Genomic DNA, 25,699 nt, shown 5'->3' on the forward strand with positions numbered 1-25,699 from the left:
GAAAACACCACTAAACTAAACCCCCAAAAATGTGTTTAAAAAAAAAGAAGCAACATATACTGTGGAAATCTTGCTCCATTTTAAGTAGCCATGTTCAAGAAACATTGTTGGAGACCTACTATGTGCAAGGTGCTAGTTTCAACTTTAAAATTATTATTTTGCCAGCAATCTCTTAAACCTGAACTGGTGAATACCGCCTTGGGTGGGCATAAAATTAAAGCCAAGGTCAAGGGAGACAGAGTCTACAAGCAGACCAAAAATAAAACGCAAGTGACATCATTAGAGGAAAAAAAGCCAACAAATTGCACAAAGATCAAAGGCAAAAAAAGAGAAATAAGTTTGGTTAATACTGGGCTTTCGAGGGCCGGCCCCGTGGCTTAGTGGTTAAGTGCTCGCGCTCTGCTGCTGGCGGCCCAGGTTCGGATCCCGGGCGCGCACCGACACGCCACTTCTCCGGCTATGCTGAGGCCGCGTCCCACATACAGCAACTAGAAGGATGTGCAGCTATGACATACAACTATCTACTGGGGCTTTGGGGGGGAAAAAAATAAATAAATAAAATCTTTAAAAAAAAAAAAAAATACTGGGCTTTCGAGCATTGCATGTGCTTGCGAGGCCCGTCCATCAATCCACACCACACTTCTTAACCATGCTATTCTAAACCGATGACAAGTCCAGATTCAGAGCGGACAGGGCGCAGAGCGCGGATCCCACACATATCACACAATCCCAGACCCCGCTGCCAACTCGGAGTAACCGTGACATAAAGCAACTTCTCCAAATCTCTTCGTCCAATAAGAAAGAAATGTTGGTCCCAACAAATAAAAACAGAAATACACACATAAGAGGAAAAGGGTGGAAGCGGGGAAAGGTAAACTCGTTTCCTTTCTTTTCAAATTTCCCGCACCCCTTTTCCTGCCCGCCTCCACCGCGGCTCGGGAGACCTGGACTACGCACTGCCGGGCGGTCCAGGAGAGGGTATTTGGGAAGTAGGCGGGACTGGCCAGATGAATAATTCGGTGTCCGATTCTTCCTGCCTTCGGTGGCAGTTCCTCCTCTGCTTCGTTACTCGATTGCACACGCGGCTGGGCTCTCGGCCCTCGATTGCTCCGGCCTATCACCCTGGGATGCCGCCTGCCGCCGCCACCGCCGCGGCCGCCGGGCTTGTGGGATCCGCGGCGGAGCAGGAGCCGGAGCCGCGGCCGGAGAGTTAGGGGCGCGGGCCGGCTCATTCCTGGGTGGGGGCTGAGGAGAGGCGGGCGAGAACTCGGGGCCACCGGCCCCCCTCAGGCTGAGGGAGCGGACACTCGGAGCCCCTGAGGCGGCGGCGGCGGCGGGAGCCGGTCAGAGGGGGCGGCCCCTGGCGGCGACGCCCCCAGCCCAGCCCTGCCCGGTCCCACTCCATCCCCAGCCCGATCCCGGTCTGGCCGCAAGAGACGTCGTTGGGGGATAAGGAAGGCGGCTCTCAGGCACCAGGCGGGCGAGCCGCCCCTCCCGGGTGCTTCCACGTCCCCTCCCGGGAGGGACCCACACCTGAGTCCGGACCCACCCCCGGCCGGGGCCACGCTGGACCCGCCTCCCGGCCTGGGTCCCGCCCGCCGGCTGCAGGTGGGCTGCAGCGCCCGAGCCGCGGGCAGTGGGCGGCGGGGAAGGAGGTGAACCGGGTCCGCGCCGGCCGCCGCTCGGGTCCTGCCCCCGCTGCTGCGCTCTCCTCCTCCCCTTCCCGCAGACAGGGCGCGGAGCCGCTTGCCCGCCCCGCCGCCGCCGCCTTGTCCCTCCGGGGCACCATGGAGCTCTCCCCGTCGTCCGGAGGAGCCGCAGAGGCGCTGTCCTGGCCGGAGATGTTCCCGGGACTGGAGTCCGACTCGCCGCTCCCGCCGGAAGAGCTGGACGCTGTTGTCCCAGTCAGTGGGGCCGTGGCCGGTGGCATGTTGGATCGGATTCTTCTGGAGTCCGTGTGCCAGCAACAGAGCTGGGTCCGGGTGTACGGTAAGGACCCCAGGCCATCGTAGAGGCTGGTGTTTCTTATCTTTGCTCAGGCTAAATTCATTCCCTAGTCTCAGTCCTATTCTCAGTCCGATCCATCCTGGGTCAGTTTCCCACATCCTTTTTTGTTCTGGGGTGCATTTCTGACAAGTTTCTCCGGACTAGCACTTGGGTAGAGAGATGTGACTCAGAATGGTCTTTGGACCTTTTCAGGCACCTGCAGTAAATTTAAGGTGGAGCTGGGCTATGCAGACGTAATTCTTAGGTGATTACTTCCAGGGAACTGTCAACCGATCTTCAAGAAGGTATGATGGAACACACCGTGAAAGCAAGTGAATGGGCTTTCATTTCTTTCTCGTAAGTGAGGCAAGGCTGGAAACCAAGATATTATGAAAAAGCTTAGCAGAGGATAATAATAAAATAAAAAACCAAAAATATTTATTTTTGGGAACAAAAATATTTATTTGGTGGGAACAGACTAATCTATAACCTCTTTCTGAACCTCACCCTCCAAAGGCAACCTCTTAGTCCAGGGGGTGTGGATTGTTTCAGCTTGCACTGTTGTTTCTGGTTCTCTTTGTAAAGTGACTGGATTGCTACTCAGCAAGTTAAAAGTGATGAACACACTAAAACTTTCCCTTTTTTGTATTCCTAGTAACCACCTCTTTAATTAAAACGGAATGATGAGATTCTATTAGGGTGAGCCTTGTGGCAACATTAAAACCACGCTGGTTTTGAAAACTCATAGCCCAAGGATTTATAGCCTGGCATTCAGGACTGAGCTGTGGCTTTCCAAAATATTGAAACGTCAAGATGTTTATTACTTAGCTCACATGAACACAAAAGATATTAGTAATGTGGCTGAGTATAAGATGGCAAATTTGAAGCACCTGGGATCAGACACAATGTTAAGATGTTATCCTGCTGTCGTGTACATCTAAGCCTGCAGTGATCAAGTACATTATGGTTTTTTTCTTCATCCTTCTGAACAGGGTGTGTTTACTATTCAAGAGTGACCAAGATTTAGAAGTTATCTCTCTGGATAGTTCGGTTGATTTCAGTTCAAGTCTATCACTATCAGAAAGATCACAGACCTAGGAGTCCAGAGATTTGAGTTTTTGTCTCAGTCCAGTCACTAAGTTGCTGTTTGGGGCAGATCAAGTCACTTTTTTGTCCTCTGATTCCTCATCTGCAAAATGAGTGGATTGGATTAAATAATCTTTTAATGGCCCTTTCAGTTCTAAAAATCCAGTAATTCTTATAACCAATTCTTAAGGATTTATGTATGTACCACTTTGTATTTTGCTGGATGTTTATAAATGTTTCTTGATGTTATTCTAATTAACTAAAAGAATTAAAGCAAAGAAATGGGAAATGATGCAGGGTCACCCAGTTCATTCTCAGCAGATTAAAAACTTTAGTGCCTGATCTTCCATCCACTGCTAAGCCCACTTAGCTGGTAGGTCTTAACAAAGGTTGATGAGTATCTGAAAATGAGCTTGAATTAGAGTATATTGTGGTTACATTTTCCCATTCTATCCTCATTCGTATCCTTACACACTTCTTTGGCATATTGTTTTTTAGATGAAGTTCGAGATAGGGCCATGTTACTGCAAGATTATGTATATATGATAATTCAATATTTTAGTGTCCAAAACTATTCTGTCTGGGTTTTCTAGACCTAGTGTTAACTATCATTCTTTGCAAGTAACCCATAAAAATACGTGCTTGTTTTTGTAGTCCATTCCTAGAGCTGTAGCTTTGTGAGAGCTGTGTGTGTGTATGTGCATGAATATGTGTACATATATATTCTTAAATATACATGTAAATATATGCATACATATATATTTTCTCTCACACACACACATACTGTGTATTTCAGAGCCAAGTTGCAGACTTTCCACTGCATTGTAACTTTTTTGTCTTCCCTGTCAATTAACCGGAAGTTGTTTTTATTTACTGTTTAATACTGCTACTTTCCTTCCTCTAGGGCAGCTCATCCTGGATACTCCTTTGTTGTCTTTAGTTTGATGTAAATATTCTAAAACTATCTGAATGACTCTCGGTTTTTCTATGTCCGTAGCTAGTTTTTAAATTGCTTATTGTATAACTCTTGGAAAAGCTGTGAAGTAAAAAGAATAGAATGTAGAAAATCAATTTGGAAAACTCTAGTTTGTTTTGGTTTTCTTGTTTACTTGTTTTGTGTGTTCAAGAACTTGATTATTTTGGAACATTCAGGTTCTTCTACACAATTTAAAGAGACTTTGATGAGTGTAGTCTAATGTTTTTTAAAGAAATCTGGAAACTGAGAAACTAGAGTATACAACTAGGGGTTGAGAACCTGGGTTTTCATTGTGCCTTTGCCACAAATTGGTGGTCTAACTTTGGGTAAGTAATTTTAACTCTGTGGGTCTAGGTTTCTACATAAAATGTGGAATCTGGAGTAATTGGTATTTCTGGTCCATTTTAGCTTTAGAGTTGTCTGATTCTATGACCTGGCCTAGTATTTTACCTACGACTTGGCCTACTAATTCCAGCCTAACTCTTGGGGCCAGGCATCAAGCAAGCCCCTAACTTAAGGTGTTTAAATCATGATCGTCGGGGGATTCTGGGGAGCACTTTTGTCAAAAGGTCAGTGAACTGAGTTTTGAAAGAAGAAATGTTGAGGGCAGATGTACATTTGTTTGGAATGTTTTCACAAGATAGGAAGGTGGGAATGGGGATCTTGCTCAGGTCTAGCTCATTCAGTTTTGAGACCTAACCTAAAATAGCCATTCTGGTTTTAAAGATAGGATGCAAAATAAGGAGATGTATTAAGTGCTGCTGGCTTCTGGCTATGGTTCACATCCTCTGCAATAGACTTATGTTTGAAATCAGTTTACAAACAACAACAAAAGTACCCCTCCCCCAAAGAATATCTTAACAGAAACTTTTAGAAACAATATTTTCTTAGTTTGCCTCACTTGAAGCAAAATTTGAAGACTAGACACTGTTTAGAGTTTGCTATTGACAGGTCAGGCTCTTTGGTAGATAATACGTATATCCAGAGTTTTGTGTATTGCTATGATTGGAAAACTTCTTTGGAATATGTACAGAGTTTTATAATAGGTGGATCTATGTTTAGAACACAAACAAATGCACATCTTTGATACACAGCTAAGAAAATATTTATGCTGTCCTATTCTTCCTTTTCTTTCAGTTGTAAAATGTTTCATTTGCTTTACTCCAGTATTATAATAAGTTGTGCTCATGCCCTGTCAAGATTATAAAATTTTTGACACCAGGGAGTCTATTTTGTTTATCTTTGTATTCCTATCTTGCCACCCCCTTCATTGTCACCATGTCTAGCAGATTGGTACCTTGCTATTCCTAAGTCATTGTCTGTTGAATGTTGATCCATCTGTCCTTTGACCATTCAGAGCTCACCCTAACTGATTGTATGGGTGGTAGAGTAGCTTAAACAAAGGCATGCCACAAACAGCTAAATATGGATGCAGAATCCAACAGCATCAAATGCAGAACATTTTTCAGATATTTATAGCCTCAAAGCAAAGTCAATTGGCTGAAAAAGCCCAGCAGCCTAGCAAAAGGAAACGGGAGCGGCAGAGCCAGCCTCACTGTCTGTGCTTTCTGGTCAACAATGAGAACATTAAAATCAACTACTTTACCATGAATGGATGGTGAGTGTAGGACACTATTTGGGAGAAATTTAAGATACCCCTCTCTAGCAGTTCCTGCATTGGAGTTCTGCACGCGTGAGCACAACAGGTCTGCAAGTGTATGCACAGATGTGCTCTTGGATAGCTAGAAGGGACATATAGTTATCACAAGAAAGCGGTCACCAAGAAATCAAATATTTTTAATTTAATAGTATCAGAGGTCTTACCTAAAATATTCAGTTAATAAAATAAATAACGTCAACATTATTGTTTACCGTTAAGCTAGTATACAGCTCATTGTTTATTGATGACTGATAGGGACCTACTGGAGAATTTCTAAAGGCTGATACTATTTCAGGGAGCAGAAGAAAAAGGGAATTAATCATACTGCATCAACTACCATATAATTCTAGAAAAGTGGCAATGGCAATTTGATAAGAATTTCTCGTGAACTGGATGTGAGTTGATGGGGGCAGAAGTCTTACCTGGTTGTAATAAATAATATTGAGTATGCTTCACAAATTAAAACAGAGGATAAGATATATGTTATTGCATTTTTAGAGAATATGTCTCTGTATTTACTTAAAATGTTGCAACCAGTAACAAGTCCAGGAAGTTGTTTCATTTCGGTCCAGTATGAATTGGATGTGACTCACTGGCATTATACAGAATGTTCTTAACATAACTAACTTTGAATATTCTTAACGAATCACTCATTCTCACGTCTTAAATATGCACCTCTTGACGCCTGTTTTTTGTTAATGTGTAGATGAATGAAATTGTTCAACCAAGACTAAAAGTTTTTTGTGCTCTAGCTAGTTGATTGCTAGAAGAAAATCAGTGAATGCGTACCCATTACATCCCCAAACGTGTTCATGTTACTTAAGTGTTTTAATTTCCTTAATACTGTTAATTGAGCTTCTACAAACCAGTATTAATATTTTAGGAATTCTTGGGATCTTGAGCTTATGTTTAAAGATTTTATTTGTTTATTTTTTCCCTCCGAAGCCCCAGTAGATTGTTGTATGTCATAGCTGCACATCTCTCTAGTTGCTGTATGGGGACACGGCCTCAGCATGGCCGGAGAAGCAGTGCGTCGGTGCGCGCCCGGGATCCGAACCCGGGCCGCCAGCAGCGGAGCACGCGCACTTAACCGCTAAGCCGCGGGGCCAGCCCTCCTGAGCTTATGTTTAATACTTAGAATGTGGCATTGACTTTGAGTGTTGACACATGATCTCCAAATACATTTTATACATATTAGTAGACAATTCTTTACTAAAATAAGAACTTGCAAGAATGCCTAGGCATATACTATTTGTTTTAAATTATATTGATTTAAAATAGCCCCATTGTTTTCTTCCTTTGCGAGAAAGTTTGTATGTCTCATTTAAATTGTGTGTTCTGTTAATGTTTACAGATGATGGACAGTTTCCTCTATAACACGTTAGTATTTCTCTACTCTATCATGTTGGTTTATTGCTATTTCATTTTCAAAGAATGAAAATATTTTTGAAGAGTAGAACTATACGTCAGCAGTCTCTTTTCCAAAATCATTTGGACTAGAGTGTTTCAGAATTCAAAATTTTTTGATTTTAGGAAATACGGTATATATACAGTGACATAACCCCCTACTGGGGTCTGGAGCAACATCCAGGGTTCAGTTGTGTTATATTTCTGCAATTAAACAAAGGAATGTTCACGTTAAGTATGGTATGAGACTAGAAATGATTTTATGTCAGTGTGGGTCAGATTGTAGTGCTAGAAAAGTTATGAAAAAAGCTTTGGTTTTCAGAGCTTTTTGTATTTAGGAATTGTAGGTATGGAATTGAGGGTCTGTACAAATTTTCTGACGTAAATTATATGAAGTTCTGGAACACCCTTCTTTATTTGATAATAGTAGGTTTATAATGATTGCCTTTATCTTTTTCAGATAATAAAATTCAGTGCATACACTTTTAAAAATGATATACAGTTGTGTCTAATTATGTTGAATGAAATAAATTTCTCTGATTTGCTAAGGAAAAGAAAAAGTATTCACATGACAGAGAAAGTAGGCTTTATTGAGATTTCTAAGGAAATGGTGGCAAGGCAGTGGTTTCCAAAGCTTTGTTTCATTAGGAAGAAGGATGAGGTAAGTTGAAGGGAGGGTTTATGTAATTGTTCTTCTCAGTTGCTCTTTTCACTAGCACAGAGTGATCTGATCACCTTTTAAGTAGGTGAACCACAAAAAAGCATTAGACTAATGACTGAGTTAATCTAGAAAAAATTCAGCTGTCTGCTCCCTTGTCCCTCCCTATTGGAATAATTTTTAAGTAACTAGAGAGGTGTTTGGTCTTGTTAACCAGGAGGAGGAGTTTGAAGTTGGCAGAGAGCACTGCTGGATTTGCTTTATCCTGTCTTGTCAGAGGGATAATTGCTCTCTGATGTTTGTAAAAACACCTTTCTTCTGAAGGCTATCAAGTGCTCCTCAAGACCTGTAGGTAGAGAACCTTTTATAAATTTAATGTAGCTTATTTTCTAGTGCCAGGCAGCCATCAAGAGGTACCTGATATGCAAATAGTAGGGAAAAAGACGTTCTGAGGCCCAGCGCATTGGTGTTAGTGGGTGTGCTGTAAACAAAAAGCAATGAAAATTGAACCCTTGAAGGCGTGACAAAACTTCCTTTGCTTGCCTGTGATACAGAAGTTATCATCTTATGTCTGTAGCAGCGTTTCAAATGTTGGGAGTCTGAGTTTTACCTTCCCTTACCAAGTGTTGGTTACATTAATTAGTTGTCTGTGTTTGCTTTGCTCATAAGGGTCCAATTTAGATCGTGATTGCATTCTTATTCCTCCATAAATTGTCTTCAGCATTGCTCAAGTTCTCTTCACATTGTGTCATTTTCAGTAGGCTTTCTAAAAGTACCCCCTATGCTCCTCCTGAGTCTAAGAGATTGGTAATACTTGCAGATACTGTTTGGGAGGGTGAAAATTTAGAGAGGAAAATATTTAAAGTAAGGCAAGAAAACAAAATTCAGAAGAATAGTGTGAAAAGTTACAAAGAAACTTTAAAGTCCTAAATATTTTTCAAAACAATCCTGTAAGTTTCCTCATTAAGGAAACTGACTCAGGAAGTTTAGTTTATTCCCAAAATTGGAGACAAATTCCACAGTTTGTCAGGATTAGAACTCTTAACCTCAGATTCCTCAGCCTCCTGTTTTAGCTTCTAGATCTTACTGCTTTCCCTTAGGGAGATGGCCTTTCAAAGCTGAAGGTCAGGAAAACTCGACAGTGAGAAATACCAGATTGTTAGTTTCACAGCCTTTAAGGGAAATGCTGGCAATACTATTACCTAGGTAACAGAAAACAAAAATGGACAAAACATCCAGAAAGTAGGAGGATGAGAATAATCTCACAATGATCCTTAAGAGGACAGATTAGATATTTTTCATCTGTTTTCCTAAATCCCTTATCCATAAATTCCTTATTCTGCCATTGGAAGTGATATTTTAAGGAAATTTGACTGTTTCATTTATGATGCTTAGAACCCTGGAAATACCTAATACCTTTCTACCTTTCTTTTTAATTTCTAACCTCTCTAATTCAATCATTAAAAAATTAATACCTTTTTCTAATTATGAATATAACCTGTGCTTAAAGAATTTGAATTATGAGAAGAATCCAAAGAAAATCAAAATTGTCTGTAATTTCATGTCTCAGAAATAACTATTCTTTTAATATTTTATTCCAGTCTCTTCTGTGTACAAATGTACATTTTTGTACATACTTGGTATCATACTGCATATATTTTATGTCCTGCCTTTTTTCTCTTAACAGTATATTTTCTCATGTTTTTGAGAGAGTTTAAAATTTTTCACATATAATTTTAATTTTAAAAATAGGTAATACATTTTCTTTCAAAATTCAGAAGGTGTAAAAAGGATATTCTATGAGGTCTCTCTCACCCCTCCTCCCCACCCCTGTCTTGCCATCTGGCAGGCAATCATTGTCCCTTCCACACAATCAATAAATGTTTGAAATTCTTGTGTATGTCTTCCATACCTATTGCATGCACATAGAGGCAGATAAATAGATAGATTGATGTGTAAAAACTGCCAAGAATGGGGTCCAAGAAATTTAGTTTAAAAAAAATGCAGGGTGATGTTGTTGCAAGGTTAGTGAAATGACTGGAGTAAGCCTGCAAAAGGGAGGTTGACTGGGAGATCTGGGGGTCTGGAGCCAGTTGTTAATGGCTTTATATCTGAATTGATATTATCATAGTTTTTACTGTGTATGTGCTTTTTTCTCCTTTTTTACATAAATGATAACCCATTATGGGACTTGATCTGCACCTTGTGTTATTCCTACCTCACATCCCCCCTCCACACACACTTATTAATATATATTGGATATATTTTCCTGTCAATTTGTAGAGCATTTCCTCATTCTTTTTATGGCTGCATAATGCCTGGATGTATCATAATTTATTTAATCAGTTCCCAAGTTTTGCTGGTACAAGTGAGAGTGCAGTGAATAATCTTGAATATAAGCAATTTTGCTTGTGTATATCTGTAAGAAAAATTAATAGAATTGGAATTGCTAGGTCAAAGATATGTGTATTTGTAATTTTGAAAAATATTCCCAATTGCTCTTCTTAGGGGTTGTACCTATTTATATTTCACCAGCAATGGATGAGATTGCCTATCTCCCCACACATAGGGAATTATCAGGAATTTTTAAATCTTACAATCTGAAAGTGAAAAAATAGTGTCTTAGTTTAATTTTTCATATCTCTTACATTAAGTGTGATTGAATTTTTTTTCAAGTTTAAGAGCTATTTAAATATATCCTTTTCTGTGAACTGTACATATCTTTTGCCCATTTTTATTGGGTTGTTGGATCTTTTTCTTAGTGATTTGTAGGAACTCTTACTATATTAAGTAAAGAGCCCTTTATCTGCTACGATGAGTTGCCAGTATTTTCATTTGTCTTTTTTTTTTTTCCCTTCCCTCCATGAGGAAATTATTTTTAAGCAGTTGGATGTATCAGTCTTTTCTTTTATGGCTTTTTGGTTTTATGTCTTAATTAGAATGGTCTTTCCCATTCTGAGGTTATAAAATAATTCTCCCCATGGTTTGTCTAGTACTTTGTTTTCATTTTCCACATTTAAATCTTTGATCCATTTGGAATTCATCCTGATACGAGATATGGATACAATTTCGTTTTTAGAAAGATGGCTTTCCAGTTGTCCTAAAACTATTTGTTGAATAATCTGTCTTTTACCCACTGATTTGAGACTCCTCTATCCTTTACTAGATAGATTGCCATTTGTATTGTAACCGGCAAACAGCCGTTGATGATTAAGCTGCTAGTAACTATGGGGATTGGAATTTGGGAACTCAAAATATGTCTCTGCCTGAATGACATTTTGACCCCCACCCCCACTAACTGACCAAAGGAGTTTGGGATAGGAGGCCTGCCTCCAGAAAAGGCCATTACTATAGATATCTCCGGGTACCTGGGTGGGTTGTGCTACACCCCTTCTTAGTTCTAGTTACCCTGTATGAGAGACATTTACATGTGTAAAGAAAATTTCCATTTGTAAATGTATCTTCTTCCCTGTACCAGGAAGGGGGTGGGGGATGGCCTTACCTAAAAACTTATCAGAATGGAAAATGAAGACTTAAATCCGCATGATAAACTTACTCATTGTTAACTGTGCTGTTTGGGCAATATGCTGTCTGACTCCCACTAGGTTCCTATAGATGACATCTCCCTGGAGCCTGGGTTACTATGGTAATGGGTGTTGGAGCTATTTTTTTCTAGGAACTGAACCACTTGTCCACTTCAGGCTGGATTGAGACCACCAACCCATCAACTGAGCCCTTTTGATGGCAAGAGGTTGGAACTCCACCCTCAGGGCATGCTAATGCCGCCATTCTGTGAACATGTGTCCTACGAAGAGGCATGAAGGCTGACTACGCTTGCACAGATCATCAATTACCTCATCTCTCCTCACCTCCAATCATTTCAGACCACCTTGCTCTTTCCCCATAAATACTCCTGAGTCCCTATTTTCAGGGAGGCGAATTTGAGACTTGTTCTCCGTTTTCCTCACTTTGCTGCCTTGTGATTAAACCTTCTCTCTCTGCAATCTCATCATCTCGGTCATTGGCTTTCTGGGCGGCGGGCAAAAACGGACCTGGTGCGGTAACAGTATTTTGGTTTATTTCAAGGTTTTCTATTCTGTTGGTCTGTCTATATGCATATGCCAGTGTCACGCTGCTTTGTTACTGAGGTTTTTATAATATGAAAATATAATTTGTTAATGACTCTTATTTAACATAACTTATTTAACCATTATCCTATTTTAGACATTAACATTTTTCAAAATTTTTATACTAACAGTCTACTGATTGTCTTTGCTCAGAAGTCTTTGAATTGAACTTCTAGCCATTTCCTTAGGCTGAATTCCTAGAAGAGTGTGTTTTTATTTTTATTTTTTTTACTATTTTTTATTTTTTTATAATTTTATTTATTTTTCCCCCAAAGCCCCGGTAGATAGTTGTATGTCATAGTTGCACATCCTTCCAGTTGCCATATGTGGGACGCAGCCTCAGCATGGCCGGAGAAGTGGTGCGTTGGTGCGCGCCCGGGATCCGAACCCGGGCCGCCAGCAGCGGAGCGCGCACACTTAACCGCTAAGCCACAGGGCCGGCCAAGAGTGTGTTTTTAAAGGCCTGAGACTTGGTGCCAAATTGGTGCCTCCTTCCTGGAAAGCAATTCCTGCTACAAGTATATGAAAGTATGGCTCATAACTTTAAGTCCTACTTTTGTATTGCTCCTTTCAACATATTGAAATATTTTTACATAGATTTCATGTAGCACCTTAAACATTATTTAGCACATATTGAATGTCCTCAGAGTTCTATTGCTTATAACACTGTCCTTCAGAAACTGAATTGTTTTTCCAATGGTGTTCCTTTTGATTAATGGCATATCTCCAGGTGAAGGAGGGAAGGGCGTGAGTATAGAGTCAAAGCAGTTGGTCTGCTAAAGGTTGAATCCATGACCATGGCCTTTTTAAAACTATGTTAGACTCTCCAATTGAAATAACCTGACACAGACACATAATATTTTAGATATTCTAGGAAAAATATAGTTGGTGCCTTTTATCTCAGCTGTCTGTGTTCCCCTTTTGCTCTTTGTTTTTCAGAGTATTAAGAAGGAATTGACATTCATGAAAGTTCTTTCCAACATGATTTGAATATCGGTTCATTTGGTTTTAGCAGGATGAATGATTGAGGTGTACTCCTTATGCGGTATAGTACTGTGTTAATGACTGAGTTTTACAGCATTGGATTAATTTAGGTATGTCCTAGGGAAGTGTATTATAATGTCAAACAAAGGCAAATTCAAGGAAAGGTAACAAGAATTAATTTTTTTGTTTTTTTTTTTTTTTTTGTGAGGAAGATCAGCCCTGAGCTAACATCCATGCCAATCCTCCTCTTTTTGCTGAGGAAGACCAGCTCTGAGCTAACATCTATTGCCAGTCCTCCTCCTTTTTCTCCCTAAAGCCCCAGCAGATAGTTGTATGTCATAGTTGCACATCCTTCTGGTTGCTGTATGTGGGATGGTGGCCTCAGCATGGCCAGAGAAGCAGTGCGTCGGTGCGTGCCGGGATCCGAACCTGGGCCGCCAGCAGCGGAGCATGTGCACTTAACCGCTAAGCCATGGGGCTGGCCCAACAAGAACTAATATTAATGACAAATGTAATTTAAAATCTTTTCTTCGGGAAAAAAGGATAGGAATAGGAATTGGACTCTGAAAAATCATAGTGTACATAGACCATTAAGCATTTAACCAAATTTTCTTTTTTTTTTCTATAAGACTTTATTTATTTTTAGATTCATAGCAAAATTGAGAGGATGGTATGGAGATTTCCCATATACTACCTGTTCCCACATATGCATAGCCTCCCTCATTATCAACATCCCTGACCAGAGTGGTACATTTGTTACATTAATGAACCCACATTAACACATCGTCATCACCCAAAGTCCATAGTTTACGTTAGGGTTCGTTCTTGGTGTCGTACGTTCTGTGGGTTTGGACAAATGTATAATGACATGTATCTACCATTATAGTATCATGCAGAATATTTTCACTGCCCTAAAAATCCTCTGTGCTCTTCCTATTCGTCTCTCCCTACTCCATACCGCTGGCAACCACTGATATTTTTACTGCCTCCATAGTTTTGCCTCTTCCAGAATGCTATATAGTTGGAGTCATACCCAAATTTTCTTTTATCAGTTAGCTGTTTTGTTTAGCATGTAATATGTAATCATAAGCTTGCTTTTCAAAGTCAGAAAGGAGCAAACTTAGAAAGGAACAAAATCGTTTAACAGTGATATAGAAGTTTCAGAGTGAAATGAAAAAAAGATTCCCATATCCAGTTAATATTGTAGGAAATTTTGTTTGAATTAAATTTGGTCAGGATATAATATATAAATATCTTGCTCCCTTAGGCTTGACTGTGTACAATTTTCTGTATATTTGTAAATTTCAAGAATGTCCCTGAGTAAGGAAACCAAGGCCTTTCTAGTGCATGCTCTTATTTTAAAACGGACCCGTTTTGCCCAAGTGGTTGGTGATTAGTTGGTATCAATGGACAGACCTTGAAAAAGATGGCCAGTGCAGTAGCTACCAGCTGACAAACGACATTTCAATGTCTAAAAAATGACTCTACCTTTAGTATTTTCTGATTTCATAAAGACTTTGTAGTAGTTTTCCTTTTTACAGACTGAAGATTTATACACTTTTTTTGAATCTAGCTTGATAACATAGTTAAGAAAGAACTGTATCGTGTGGTGATTCCTGTTGAAAGAGAAAGATACTCTAGAGGATTTGATAAGGCCATATTTCTTGCTGTTTTGTTCAGGTCAGAAAGCCCTAAGTCATTCTTTTACAAGTATACACGAAATCACTTTAAGAAGAAATTTTTAACTATTTGCACTTCAGGTTGTATTTTTGGTGTAGACCTTGATTGAGAGAGGTTTTATGTTATAATGTCTATTGACTGGTCATCTTTCTTTTCTTGTAGTTTTGTTAGCAATGATAATGTTTCCCTTATATAACCAATAACGTTATTCCATTTTCCTATGAGCAGATTTTGTAAAATTATATGTTTTTACAAAGTTTTTTTCCTACAATCTCAAAATACCCTGCATTTTTTTTTTCAACAAATTTATGAAACGTGATAAATCGTTTCTCCATATTATTGGGGAAGTAAGCATGAAAAAGTTAGTAATTTGGGGCTGGCCTAGTGGCCTGGCAGTTAAGTGTGCACGCTCTGCTTTGGCGGCCCGGGATTTACAGGTTCGGATCCCAGGTGTACACCGACACACCACTTGTCAAGCCATGCAATGGCGGCGTCCCATATAAAGTAGAGGAAGATGGGCTTGGATGTTAGCCCAGGGCCAATCTTCCTCAGCAAAAAGAGGAGCATTGGCATCGGATGTTAGCTCAGGACTGATCTTCCTCACAAAAAAAAAAAAAAAAAAAAAAGAAAAAGTTAGTAATTTAAAGGTTCTTGGGCCGGCCCCATGGCTTAGTGGTTAAGTGTGCGCACTCTGCTGCTGGCGGCCCGGGTTCGGATCCCAGGCACGCACTGACGCACCGCTTCTCCGGCCATGCTGAGGCCGCGTCCCACATACAGCAACTAGAAGGATGTGCAGCTATGACCTACAACTATCTACTGGGGCTTTGGGGGTAAAAAATAAATAAATAAAATTATAAAGGTTCTTGGTGAAGTAAGATTAGAATCTGAGTAAGATTGGAATCTGAGTTCCAATCTAGTGCTTTTTTTGAAAGATTACCCTATCTCTATTATCCAAGTTCAGAGTTACTGTTTCCAGTTTGATATATTGGTGTTAAAATGTGTCACAAGCTGTTTAAAGTAGCATTTTTATGCTTTTCTGAGTTGTCTTTAGAGTTTAGCAGTATGTCTTGTCCTAGCTTCTCTGCTTCTTTCAGAGCCATGTAGGTAAGAACAAATATTGAGTTCTTCACTGGTGAACTGCAGGAATAAAAGTGAGGATGCTAGGTGGAGTAACCAGTAAATTCTTTTTGCATTAATTCTTTTTCTTTTATTGTGTTAAAATATACACACCAAGTTTCATTTTAACCATTCGTAAGTGTACATTCAGTCACATTAAATACATACACAATGTTGTGTAACCCTTAGCATTATCTATACTCCCAATTTTTGTATCATTTCCAACAAAAACTCTGTACCTATTAAACAATAACTCTCCCTTTTCCCCTCTCTGGCCCCTGGTAACCTCTATTCTACTTTCTGTCCCTATGAATTTGCCTATTCTAGGTACCTTATATAAGTAGAATCATTAAATATTTGTCCTTCTGTGTCTGGCTTATTTTACTAAGCATAATGTCTTCAAGATCCATCCTTGTAGCATATATCAAAGTTTCTTTCTTTTTTTTAATGGCTGAATAATATTCCAGTGTATGTATATACCATATTTTGTTTATCCATTCATCTGTCAATGGACACTTGGGTTGCTTCCACCTTTTGGTTATTGTGAATGGTGCTGCTATGAACATTGGTGTGCAAATATGTTTTCAAGATCCTGCTTTCAGTTCTTTTGGATATATACCTAGAGTGGAATTGATGGGTCTTATGGTAGTTCTGTGTTTAACCCTTTGCAAAACTGCCAAACTTTTCCATAGCGTCTTGCACTTTTTTTCATTTCTGCCAGCAATGCACAAGGGTTCCAGTTTCTCCTTTACATTTCTGCCAGCAGTGCACAAGGGTTCAGTTTTTCCACATTTTTACCCACATTTGTAATTTTCCATTTTTTTTTTTTTAATTTTTATTTATTTATTTTTTCCCCCAAAGCCCCAGCAGATAGTTGTATGTCATATTCGCACATTCTTCTAGTTGCTGTATGTGGGATGCGGCCTCAGCATGGCCAGAGAAGCGGTGCGTCGGTGCGCCCCCGGGGATCCGAACCCGGGCCGCCAGCAGCGGCGCACGAGCACTTAACCGCTAAGCCACAGGGCCGACCCTCCATTCTTTTTGATTATAGCCATCCTAATAGTGTGAGGTGGTATCTCATTGTGGTTTTGATTTGCATTTCCCTAATGATTAGTGATGCTGAGCATCTTTTCATGTGCTTATTGGCTATTTGTGTATTTTCTTTGGAGTAATGTCTATTCAAGTTCTTTTTTTTATATTAATTCTTAGTAGATATATTTGTATTTTTCAAATTGATAGTGTTGATTACCTATATATTAATCTTAACTCTAATAACAGTGACAATCATGAGCATAATTATAACAATGACAAAGTAAAACTTCTTGGGTGCTTACTGTGAGCCAGGCAGTTCTAAGTGCTTTATGCCTATTAACTTATTTAATCTTCCTAACTATACTATGAAGTAAATAGTATTATTATCCTCATTTTATAGATGAGGAATCAGAGCCTGACATGGGATTTGAATCCAGGCAGTTCGCTCTTGAGTTTATGCTCTTAACTACTGTGTAATTTGGCTTCTCACAGATAAAAAATTCAAACTGTTATTATAAAGAGCATTCAGTGTGGTATTTGTTAATTTGAATCTTGAACCTGTAGTTTACCTGTGTGTTTTATTATCACTGTAACTATAATCACATTTGATCTGCTGGATATGCTTTGGATGGCATGTTGTTATGTAATGTCTTAATAGAGTTGTCCAAGTTTTATTAACTGTAGACAACATGAAAAAGCTGTATGTGGGTAAGTGGTGTGAATATTTCTATAATTTAAAAGGTTAAACAAAGTCTGTTAGCTGTCTAAAATTTAGGTATTTTGAGCGGTAATACAAAATATGAAAATAGGTTTTTTTCTATAAAAGCATGCCTTTCTAGGCCTATTATTTATGTTTGATCAAGCCAGTGAGAATAGTGATATTTAAAAGACCACACAATCTTAAGAACCATGAATTCTATTCATCTGGAGCGTAGCTTTATTTATTCTAGGATTTACATTTCAAGTGGCTCTCCACTTTAATATCAGTAATTCGAAGAAAGAGAATCCACTTTTATAGAACCAGGTAAACCCAAACATTGATCAGAGGTTGGCTCTATAACAGACATTTTAGGATACTTATTGAATTCACATATTTTTTTTCCTAAAAGCCCAGGAACATTGGCCTCTTGTTGGGCCTGGTTTGCTTTCATCTTAGTTCCTCTTTTTATTTAATTAATTAATTAATTAATTAATTAATTTGAGGAAGATCAGCCCTGAGCTAACATCCATGCCAATCCTTCTCTTTTTGCTGAGGAAGACCGGCCCTGAGCTAACATCTATTGCCAATCTTCCTCCTGTTTTTTCCCCAAAGCCCGAGTAGATAGTTGGATGTCACAGTTGCACATCCTTCTAGTTGCTGTATGTGGGACGTGGCTTCAGCATGGCCGGACAAGTGGTGCGTCGGTGCGCGCCCGTGATCCGAACCCGGGCCGCCTGTAGCGGAGCATGCACACTTAACCACCAAGCCACGGGGCCGGCCCCCTGAGTCAGTTCCTCTTAAACCTGGCTGTCCTTATGGAGCATATGCTGTATAATTTAGACATATCCTAAGGTTTGTATTTCAGGAACTCAAAACTTAAAGCAAGATTTATACACAATAAAGAGTGTGAATCAGTTCTGAAATTTAACTTCTTTCCTACTAATAGATTGCTGTTCTTTAAAATGTATGATTCTTTTGAGCTATGGGAAACCTAGCAATAGGAAGTGAGTTATAGACTTATATTCTGATCAATTCATACATCTTTAAAAAACAATTATAATTGACATGCAACAAACTACACTTATTTAAAGTATAATTTGATATGTTTTGAAATTTGTAAATAATTATGAAACCATCACCACAATCAAGAAAACGAGCATATATTTCTTCTTAGAAGTTTCCTTGCATCCCTTTGTAATCCTTCTACTCTATCCCTCCCAAACCCATCACCAGACAATCACTAATCTGCTTTCTGTCTTTATAGACTAGTTTGGACTTTTGAGAATTTTATATAAATGGAATCATGTGGTACTCATTTCTAGTCTGGCTTCTTTCATTCAGCATATTTTGAGATTCATCCATGTTGTTGCATGTATCAGTAGTTCCTTTGTGTTGTTGAGTGGTATTCCATTGAATGGGTATTCCACAGTTATTTATCAGTTCACCTTTAGTGAACATTTGGGTTATGTTTCCAGTTTTTTGGCAATGACAAAGCATCTGTGAACATTTGCATATAAGTCTTTGTATAGATATATGATTTTGTTTCTCTTGGGCAAATACCTAAGAATGGAATGACTGGGTCATATATGGTAGGTATATGGAGGTACATTTTAAGAAACTGCCAAACTGTTTTTCTAAGTGCTTGTGCCGTTTTACCAGCACCATTGTTCCAGCACCATTTGTTGAAAAGACTATTCTTTCTGCGCTCAAATGCCTTTGTACCTTGGTTGGCAATCAAATATATGTGTGTCTATATCTGGACCCATTACATTCCATCATTCTATTGTCTATCTTGACTTACAAGGATACTATTTTGATTACTATAGATTTATAATAAGTTTTGAGGTGAGGTATAAATCCTCTAACTTTCTTTTTCAAAGTTATTTTGGCTATTCTAGGTCATTCGCCCCTATGAATTTTAGACAAATTTTACACAAAACCCTGCTGGGATTTTGATTGAGATTGTGTTGAGTCTAGATATCAATTTGGGGAGAATTAATATCTTAACAGTATTAAGTCTTTCAATCTGGAACACCGTACGTCTCTTTATATATTTTGTCTTCTTTAATTTCTCTCTACAAACTTTTCAGTGTACAGGTCTTGCACATCTTTTGTTAGGTTTACTCCTAAGTATTTCGCAATTTTTGATGAGATTGTAGATGCTATGATTTAAAAAAATTTAATTTCCAATTATTTGTTGCTAGTATATAGAAATACAATAGATTTTTGCGTTTTTGTCTTGTATCCTGCAACCTTGCTATACTTGCTATTTCTAGTGGATTTTTTGTAGATTCTATTGGCTTTTCTATATAAAGGGTCATGTATATTGTCTGCCAATAAAGACAGTTTTACTTCTTTTCCAATCAGGATGCCTTTTATTACTTTTCCTTGCCTGATTACACCAACTAGAACCTCCAGGATAATGTTCAGTGGAAGTGGTCAGAGCAGACATCTTTGCCTTCTTCCTGATCTTAGGGGGAAAGCTTTCAGTCTTTTGCCATTGAAGTATAATGTTACCTTTAGGTTTGTTTGTTTGCTTGTAGATGCCCCTTATCAATTTAAAGACATTCCGTTCTTCTTTTTTTTTTTTTTCTGAGGAAGATCAGCCCTGAGCTAACATCCATGCTAATCCTCCTCTTTTTTGCTGAGGAGGACCAGCCCTGAGCTAACATCTATTGCCAATCCTCCTTTTTTTTTTTGTCTCCCCAAAGCCCCAGTAGACAGCCGTGTGTCAGTCATAGTTGCACATCCTTCTAGTTGCTGTATGTGGGATGTGGCCTCAGCATGGCTGGAGAAGTGGTGCGTCGGTGCGCGCCCGGGATCCAAACCTGGGCCGCCAGTAGTGGAGCGCGTGCACGTAACCGCTAAGCCATGGGGCCGGCCCAAGACATTCCCTTCTATTCCTAGTTTCTTGAGAGTTTTCTTTTTTAATCAGGAATGGATGTTGGATTTTGTCAAATATATTTTCTGCATCTATTGAGATGATTGTTTGGTTTTTCTTAGATCAGCCCTAAGCTAACATCCATGCTAATCCTCCTCTTTTTTGCTGAGGAAGACCAGCTCTGAGCTAACATGTATTGCCAATCCTCCTCCTTTTTTTTTTTCCCCCTAAAGCCCCAGTAGGTAGTTGTATGTCATAGTTGCATGTCCTTCTAGTTGCTGTATGTGGGAGGCGGCCTCAGCATGGCCGGAGAAGCGGTGCATCGGTGTGTGCCCAGGATCCGAACCTGGGCCGTCAGTAGCGGAGCGCGGGCACTTACCCACTAAGCCACAGGGCCAGCCCTGGTTTTTCTTTTTTAGTCCTAATGTTAATTACATTGATTTTTGAATTTTAAACCAACCTGCTATCCTGGCATAAACCCTACTTGGCCATGATGTATTTTTATCCTCTTTATATGTTGTTTGATTTGATTTGCTAAAATTTTGTTAAAAGAATTTTGCATCTATATTCATGGAGGAAGATTAGTTCGTAGTTTTCTTGTGATATCTCTCTGGGCTTTGGTTTCAGAGTATGTTGACCTTGTAGTATGTGTTGTCAAGTATTCTTTTCTTTTTAAGTTTTTTGAAAGAGTTTGTGTAGAATTGGTATTATTTCTTTCTTGTATGTTTGGCACAATTCATCAGAGAAGCCATTGGACCTTGTGGGAAGATTTTTCACTTCAAATCCGATTTCTTTAATAGATATAGGGCCACTTAAGTTACTCATTTCTTCTTGATGTTTGTATCTTTAAGGAATGTGTCCATTTTGTCTGAGTTGTCAAATGGCTCAGCATAAATCTGTTAATAATACTTCCTTATCCTTTTAATATCTTTAGGATTTCCTTTTTTTTTTTAATTATTTTAATTTTTTTCCCCAAAGCCCCAGTAGATAGTTGTATGTCATAGCTGCACATCCTTCTAGTTGCTGTATGTGGGACACGGCCTCAGCATGGCCGGAGAAGCGGTGCGTTGGTGCGTGCCCAGGATCCGAACGTGGGCCGCCAGTAGCGGAGCGCGCGCACTTAACCGCTAAGCCGCGGGGCCGGCCCTCTTTAGAATTTGTAACAGTGTTACCTCTCTCATTCCTGATATTAATTTGTGTCTTCCTTATTTTATCCCCAGTTAGCCTGGTTTAGGTTTATCAATTTTATTGGTTTCAGAATCAGCTTTTGGTTCCATTGTCTTTTTTCTATTTCTTTTCTTTTTTAAAAAAATTTGACTGATTTCTCTTCTGATCTTTAGTATTTTCTTTCTTCTGTCTATTTTGGGTTTCATTTGTTATTTCTTTGCTAGTTTCTTTCGTGTTTTTTTTTTTCTGAGAAAGATCAGCCCTTAGCTAACATCCATGCCAATCTTTCTCTTTATGCTGAGGTGCTAGTTTCTTAATGTAAAAGCTGAGGCATTGTCTTGAGATCTTTCTTCCTTTCTAATAAATGCATTTTCACACTGTGAATGTCTCTAAGGACTGCATTAGTTGCATCCCAGAAATATGTTGTATTTTCATTTTCATTCAGTTCAAAATAATTTCTCATTTCTCTTTTGATTTCTTATTTGACCAATGGGCTATATAGAAATGTGTTATATAGTTTCAAAATATTCGAGGATTTTCCAGATATCTTTTTGTTACTGATTTCTAATTTGTGGTCAAGAATATACTTTGTATGATTTGAATCCTTTTAAATTTACTGAGACTTGTTTTATGGCCCAGAATAGAGTGTGCACTTAAAATGAATGTGTATTTTGCTGTTGTGGAATAGAGTGTTTTATAAATATCTCTTAGGTCTAGTTGGTTGATAGTGTTGTGCAAGTATTCTATATTATTCATGATTTTCTATCAGTTACTGGGAGAGATTTGTTGAAGTCTTTGGTTATAATTGTGGATTTGTCGGTTTTTCTTTGCAGTTCTATCAGGTTTTGCTTTGTGTATTTTGAAGCTTTATTATTAGGAGCATAAACATTTAAGAGTATTATGTCCTCCTGTTAAACATAATGTCATTATGTACTTTATCCTTATGAAATGGCCTTCTTTATGTCTGCTGATATTTTTTGTTCTAGAATCTATTTTATCTGATATTAATGTAGACATTTCAGCTTTCTTGTGATTTGCATTAGCATGGAATATCTTTTTCTATCCCTTTACTTTTAACCCACTTGTCTTTTTATATTTAAAGTGAGTTCCTTGTAGGGAGCATATAGTTGGGTCTTGATCTTTTATCCAGTCTTTCAAATGAAGTATTTAGACCATTTATATTTAATGTGATTATATTTAATGTGATTATATTTAATTATTTATATTTAATGTGATTGCTTGGGTTTAAAATGAATGGTTGGGTTTAAATCTGTCTTGCTATTTATTTTTAATTTCTCCTGTCTGTTCTTTTCTCTCTTTTTAAAAAAATTTTATTGTGGTCATAATAGTTTATAACATTGTGAAATTGCAGTTGTACATTAATCTTTTTATTTTTGGTGAGGAAGATTGGCCCCTGAGATAACATCTGTTGCCAATCTTACTGTTTTTGCTGAGAAAGATTAGCCGTGTGCCCATCCTCCTCTGTTTTTACGTGGGATGCTGCTACAGTGCGGCTTGATGAGTGGTGTGTTGGTCTGAGGGATCTGAACCTGCGAACTCTGGGCTCCGCTGAAGTAGAGTGCAAAAACTCAACCACTACAACACTGGGCCGGCCCCCAGTTGTACATTGTTATTTGTCAGTCACCATATATATGTGCCCCTTTACCCCTTATGCCCACCACCCAACCCCTTGCCCCTCTGGTAACCACTAATCTGTTGTCTTTGTCCATGTATTTGTTTATCTTCCACTTATGAATGAAATCATATGGTGTTTGTCTTTCTCTGTCTGGCTTATTTTGCTTAACGTAATACCGTCAGGGTCCATCCATGTTGTTGCAAATAGGATGATTTTGTCTTTTTTTTATGGCTGAGTAGTATTCCATTGCATATATATATCACATCTTCATCCATTCATCAGTTGTTGGGCACTTGAGTTGCTTCCTGTCTTGGCTGTTGTCAGTAATGCTGCAATGAACATAGGGGTACGTAAGTCTCTTTGAATTGTTGATTTCAAGTTCTTTGGATAAATACCCAGTAGTGGGATAGCTGGGTCGTATGGTATTTCTATTTTTAATTTTTTGAGAAATCTCCATACTGTTTTCCATAGTGGCTGCACCAGTTTGCATTCTCACCAGCAGTGTATGAGGGTTCCCTTTTCTCCACATCCTCTCCAACAGTTGTTTTTTTGTCTTCGTAATTATTGCCATTCTAACAGGAGTAAGGTGATATCTCACTGTAGTTTTGATTTGCATTTCCCTAATGGTTAGTGATGTTGAACATCTTTTCGTGTGCCTATTGGCCATCTGTGTATCTTTTTTTTCTTTACATATTTTGGAGATTAACGTTTTGTCGGATATATGATTTGCAAATATTTTCTCCTCATTGGTGGGTTGTCTTTTGTTGCTGGTTTCCTTTGGCTTGCAGAAGCTCTTTAGTCTGATGTAGTCCCATTTACTTATTTTTTCTTTTGTTTCCCTTGCTTGAGTAGACATGGTATTCGAAAAGATCCTTTTAAGATCGATGTCAAAGAGTGTACTGCCTATATTTTCCTCTAGGAGTTTTGTGGGTTCGTGTCTTACCTTCAAGTGTTGAATCCACTTTGAGTTAATTTTTTTGTATGGTGTAAGATAATGGTCTACTCTCATTCTTTTGCCTGTGGCTGTCCAGTTTTCCTAACACCACTTATTGAAGAGATGTTCCTTTCTCCATTGTATTTTCTTGGCTCATTCGTCAAAGGTTAGCTGTCCATAGCTGTGTGCTTTTATTTCTGGGCTTTAAATTCTGTTCTGTTGATCTGTGTGCCTGTTTTTGTACCAGTACCATGCAGTTTTGATTACTATAGCTTTGTAGTATATTTTGAAGTCAGGGATTGTGATGCCTCCAGCTTTGTTCTTTTTTCTCAGGATTGCTTTAGCTATTCGGGGTCTTTTGTTGCCCCATAAGAGTTTTAGGATTCTTCGTTCTCTTTCTGTGAAGAAGGTCATTGGGATTCTGATTGGGGTTGCTTTGAATCTGTAGATTGCTTTAGTAATGTAGACATTTTAACTATGTTGATTCTTCCAATCCATGTGCATGGAATATCATTCCATTTCTTTATATCATCATCAATTTTTTCCAGTAATGTCTTGTAGTTTGCATTGTATCTCTTTTTACTCTTTTAATACTGTTTTGCATTAGTTGTGTTTTTTATGATTGTTTTCTAACTTTTTTGTATTACTTCAGTGATTCCTTTATAGTTTACAGTATACGTCTTTTAACTTATGAGTGATAATATTACAAGTCTACCTTCAAGTGATGTTATACCACTTTGTGTATAGTATAAGAACTTTATAACATTATGCTTCCATTTCTTACTTCATGGCCTTTTTACTTTTGTAATATATTTTACTTCTACTTACAAACCCCACAATTAAATATTGTTTTTGCTTTAAATAGTTTATTATCTTTTAAAGATTTAAATAATATGAGAAAAAATCTTTAGATGAAAAATCTTAGTTGTTTCAGGCAGAAGGGTAAATCTGGTCCTTTTTACTCCATCTTGGCTGATAGCAGAAGTCCCCCTATATCTGGTTTGGGCCTGAATGATGACACATCCTGGAGCAATTCCGTAGTGTTATTCTTTTCTTTCTGCAGTTTTAAATCTAGTATTTTTCACGTCTTCGGAGAGGTATGATCTTGAGCTGTTGGAGCTCTGACAAATTCGGTTTCTTTAGTGCCTTTTACTTATTTAAAGTCAGTACTCCAAGGAGGTCACTACATCTCTGTAGTGTCACCCATGTAGCCATGTGACTCAGTACAATAAAAAACCTTCATATGCTACCTTAAATTCCTCCATATATACCACAAAACAGTTAATGGCGTAAGCCTTGACTACAAATTTCACATCACATCTCTTTCTGTAAATGGTGGAGTGGAAGTTGGGAACGCTTATTTGACCTGAATAAATCGCTGAAACACTTGCTTCTCTTTTTTGAAGGTGCTGATTTTTGACAAGCAAAATCAGTTTTTCTAGATTTAGACCAAACTTCCTAAGCTTCTTATTAGTAGGTAATTAAGCTACAAAATCATGCTATTAGGTTAAAAAAAATTATTTTTGCTAAATGTACAGTGGGAAGTGAGGGTAGGGAGGAGCTGGTTAGGGGTCTGTATTTGGCACACAGACTGTGTGTTGTAGTGCAGGCATAGCAATGATGTCTGTGCTTGTTAGTTCACCATAGATATTTTGACTGAAAAGAAAAC

At 38.6% G+C, this 25,699-nt stretch overlaps 1 protein-coding gene across 4 annotated transcripts in view; it reads left to right on the top strand.

Annotated features, from left to right (window-relative positions):
- The first annotated feature begins 1,170 nt into the window (after positions 1-1,170).
- RASAL2 (RAS protein activator like 2) overlaps positions 1,171-25,699 on the top strand; it is a 397,309-nt gene continuing 372,780 nt past the window's right edge. For 2 of the 4 annotated variants that reach the window (XM_014783389.2, XM_087438356.1), the window contains exon 1: positions 1,171-1,989. In XM_014783389.2, the coding sequence (XP_014638875.1) occupies positions 1,788-1,989 (202 nt within the window). In that variant the 5' untranslated portion in view covers positions 1,171-1,787. The remainder of the gene's footprint in view (positions 1,990-25,699) is intronic. The other 2 variants (XM_004425002.3, XM_004425003.3) reach the window with 1 other exon arrangement.

The sequence above is a fragment of the Ceratotherium simum genome, chromosome 2 (assembly GCF_057802395.1).
Source record: "Ceratotherium simum simum isolate JZ-2026a chromosome 2, ASM5780239v1, whole genome shotgun sequence".
NCBI lineage: Eukaryota > Metazoa > Chordata > Mammalia > Perissodactyla > Rhinocerotidae > Ceratotherium > Ceratotherium simum.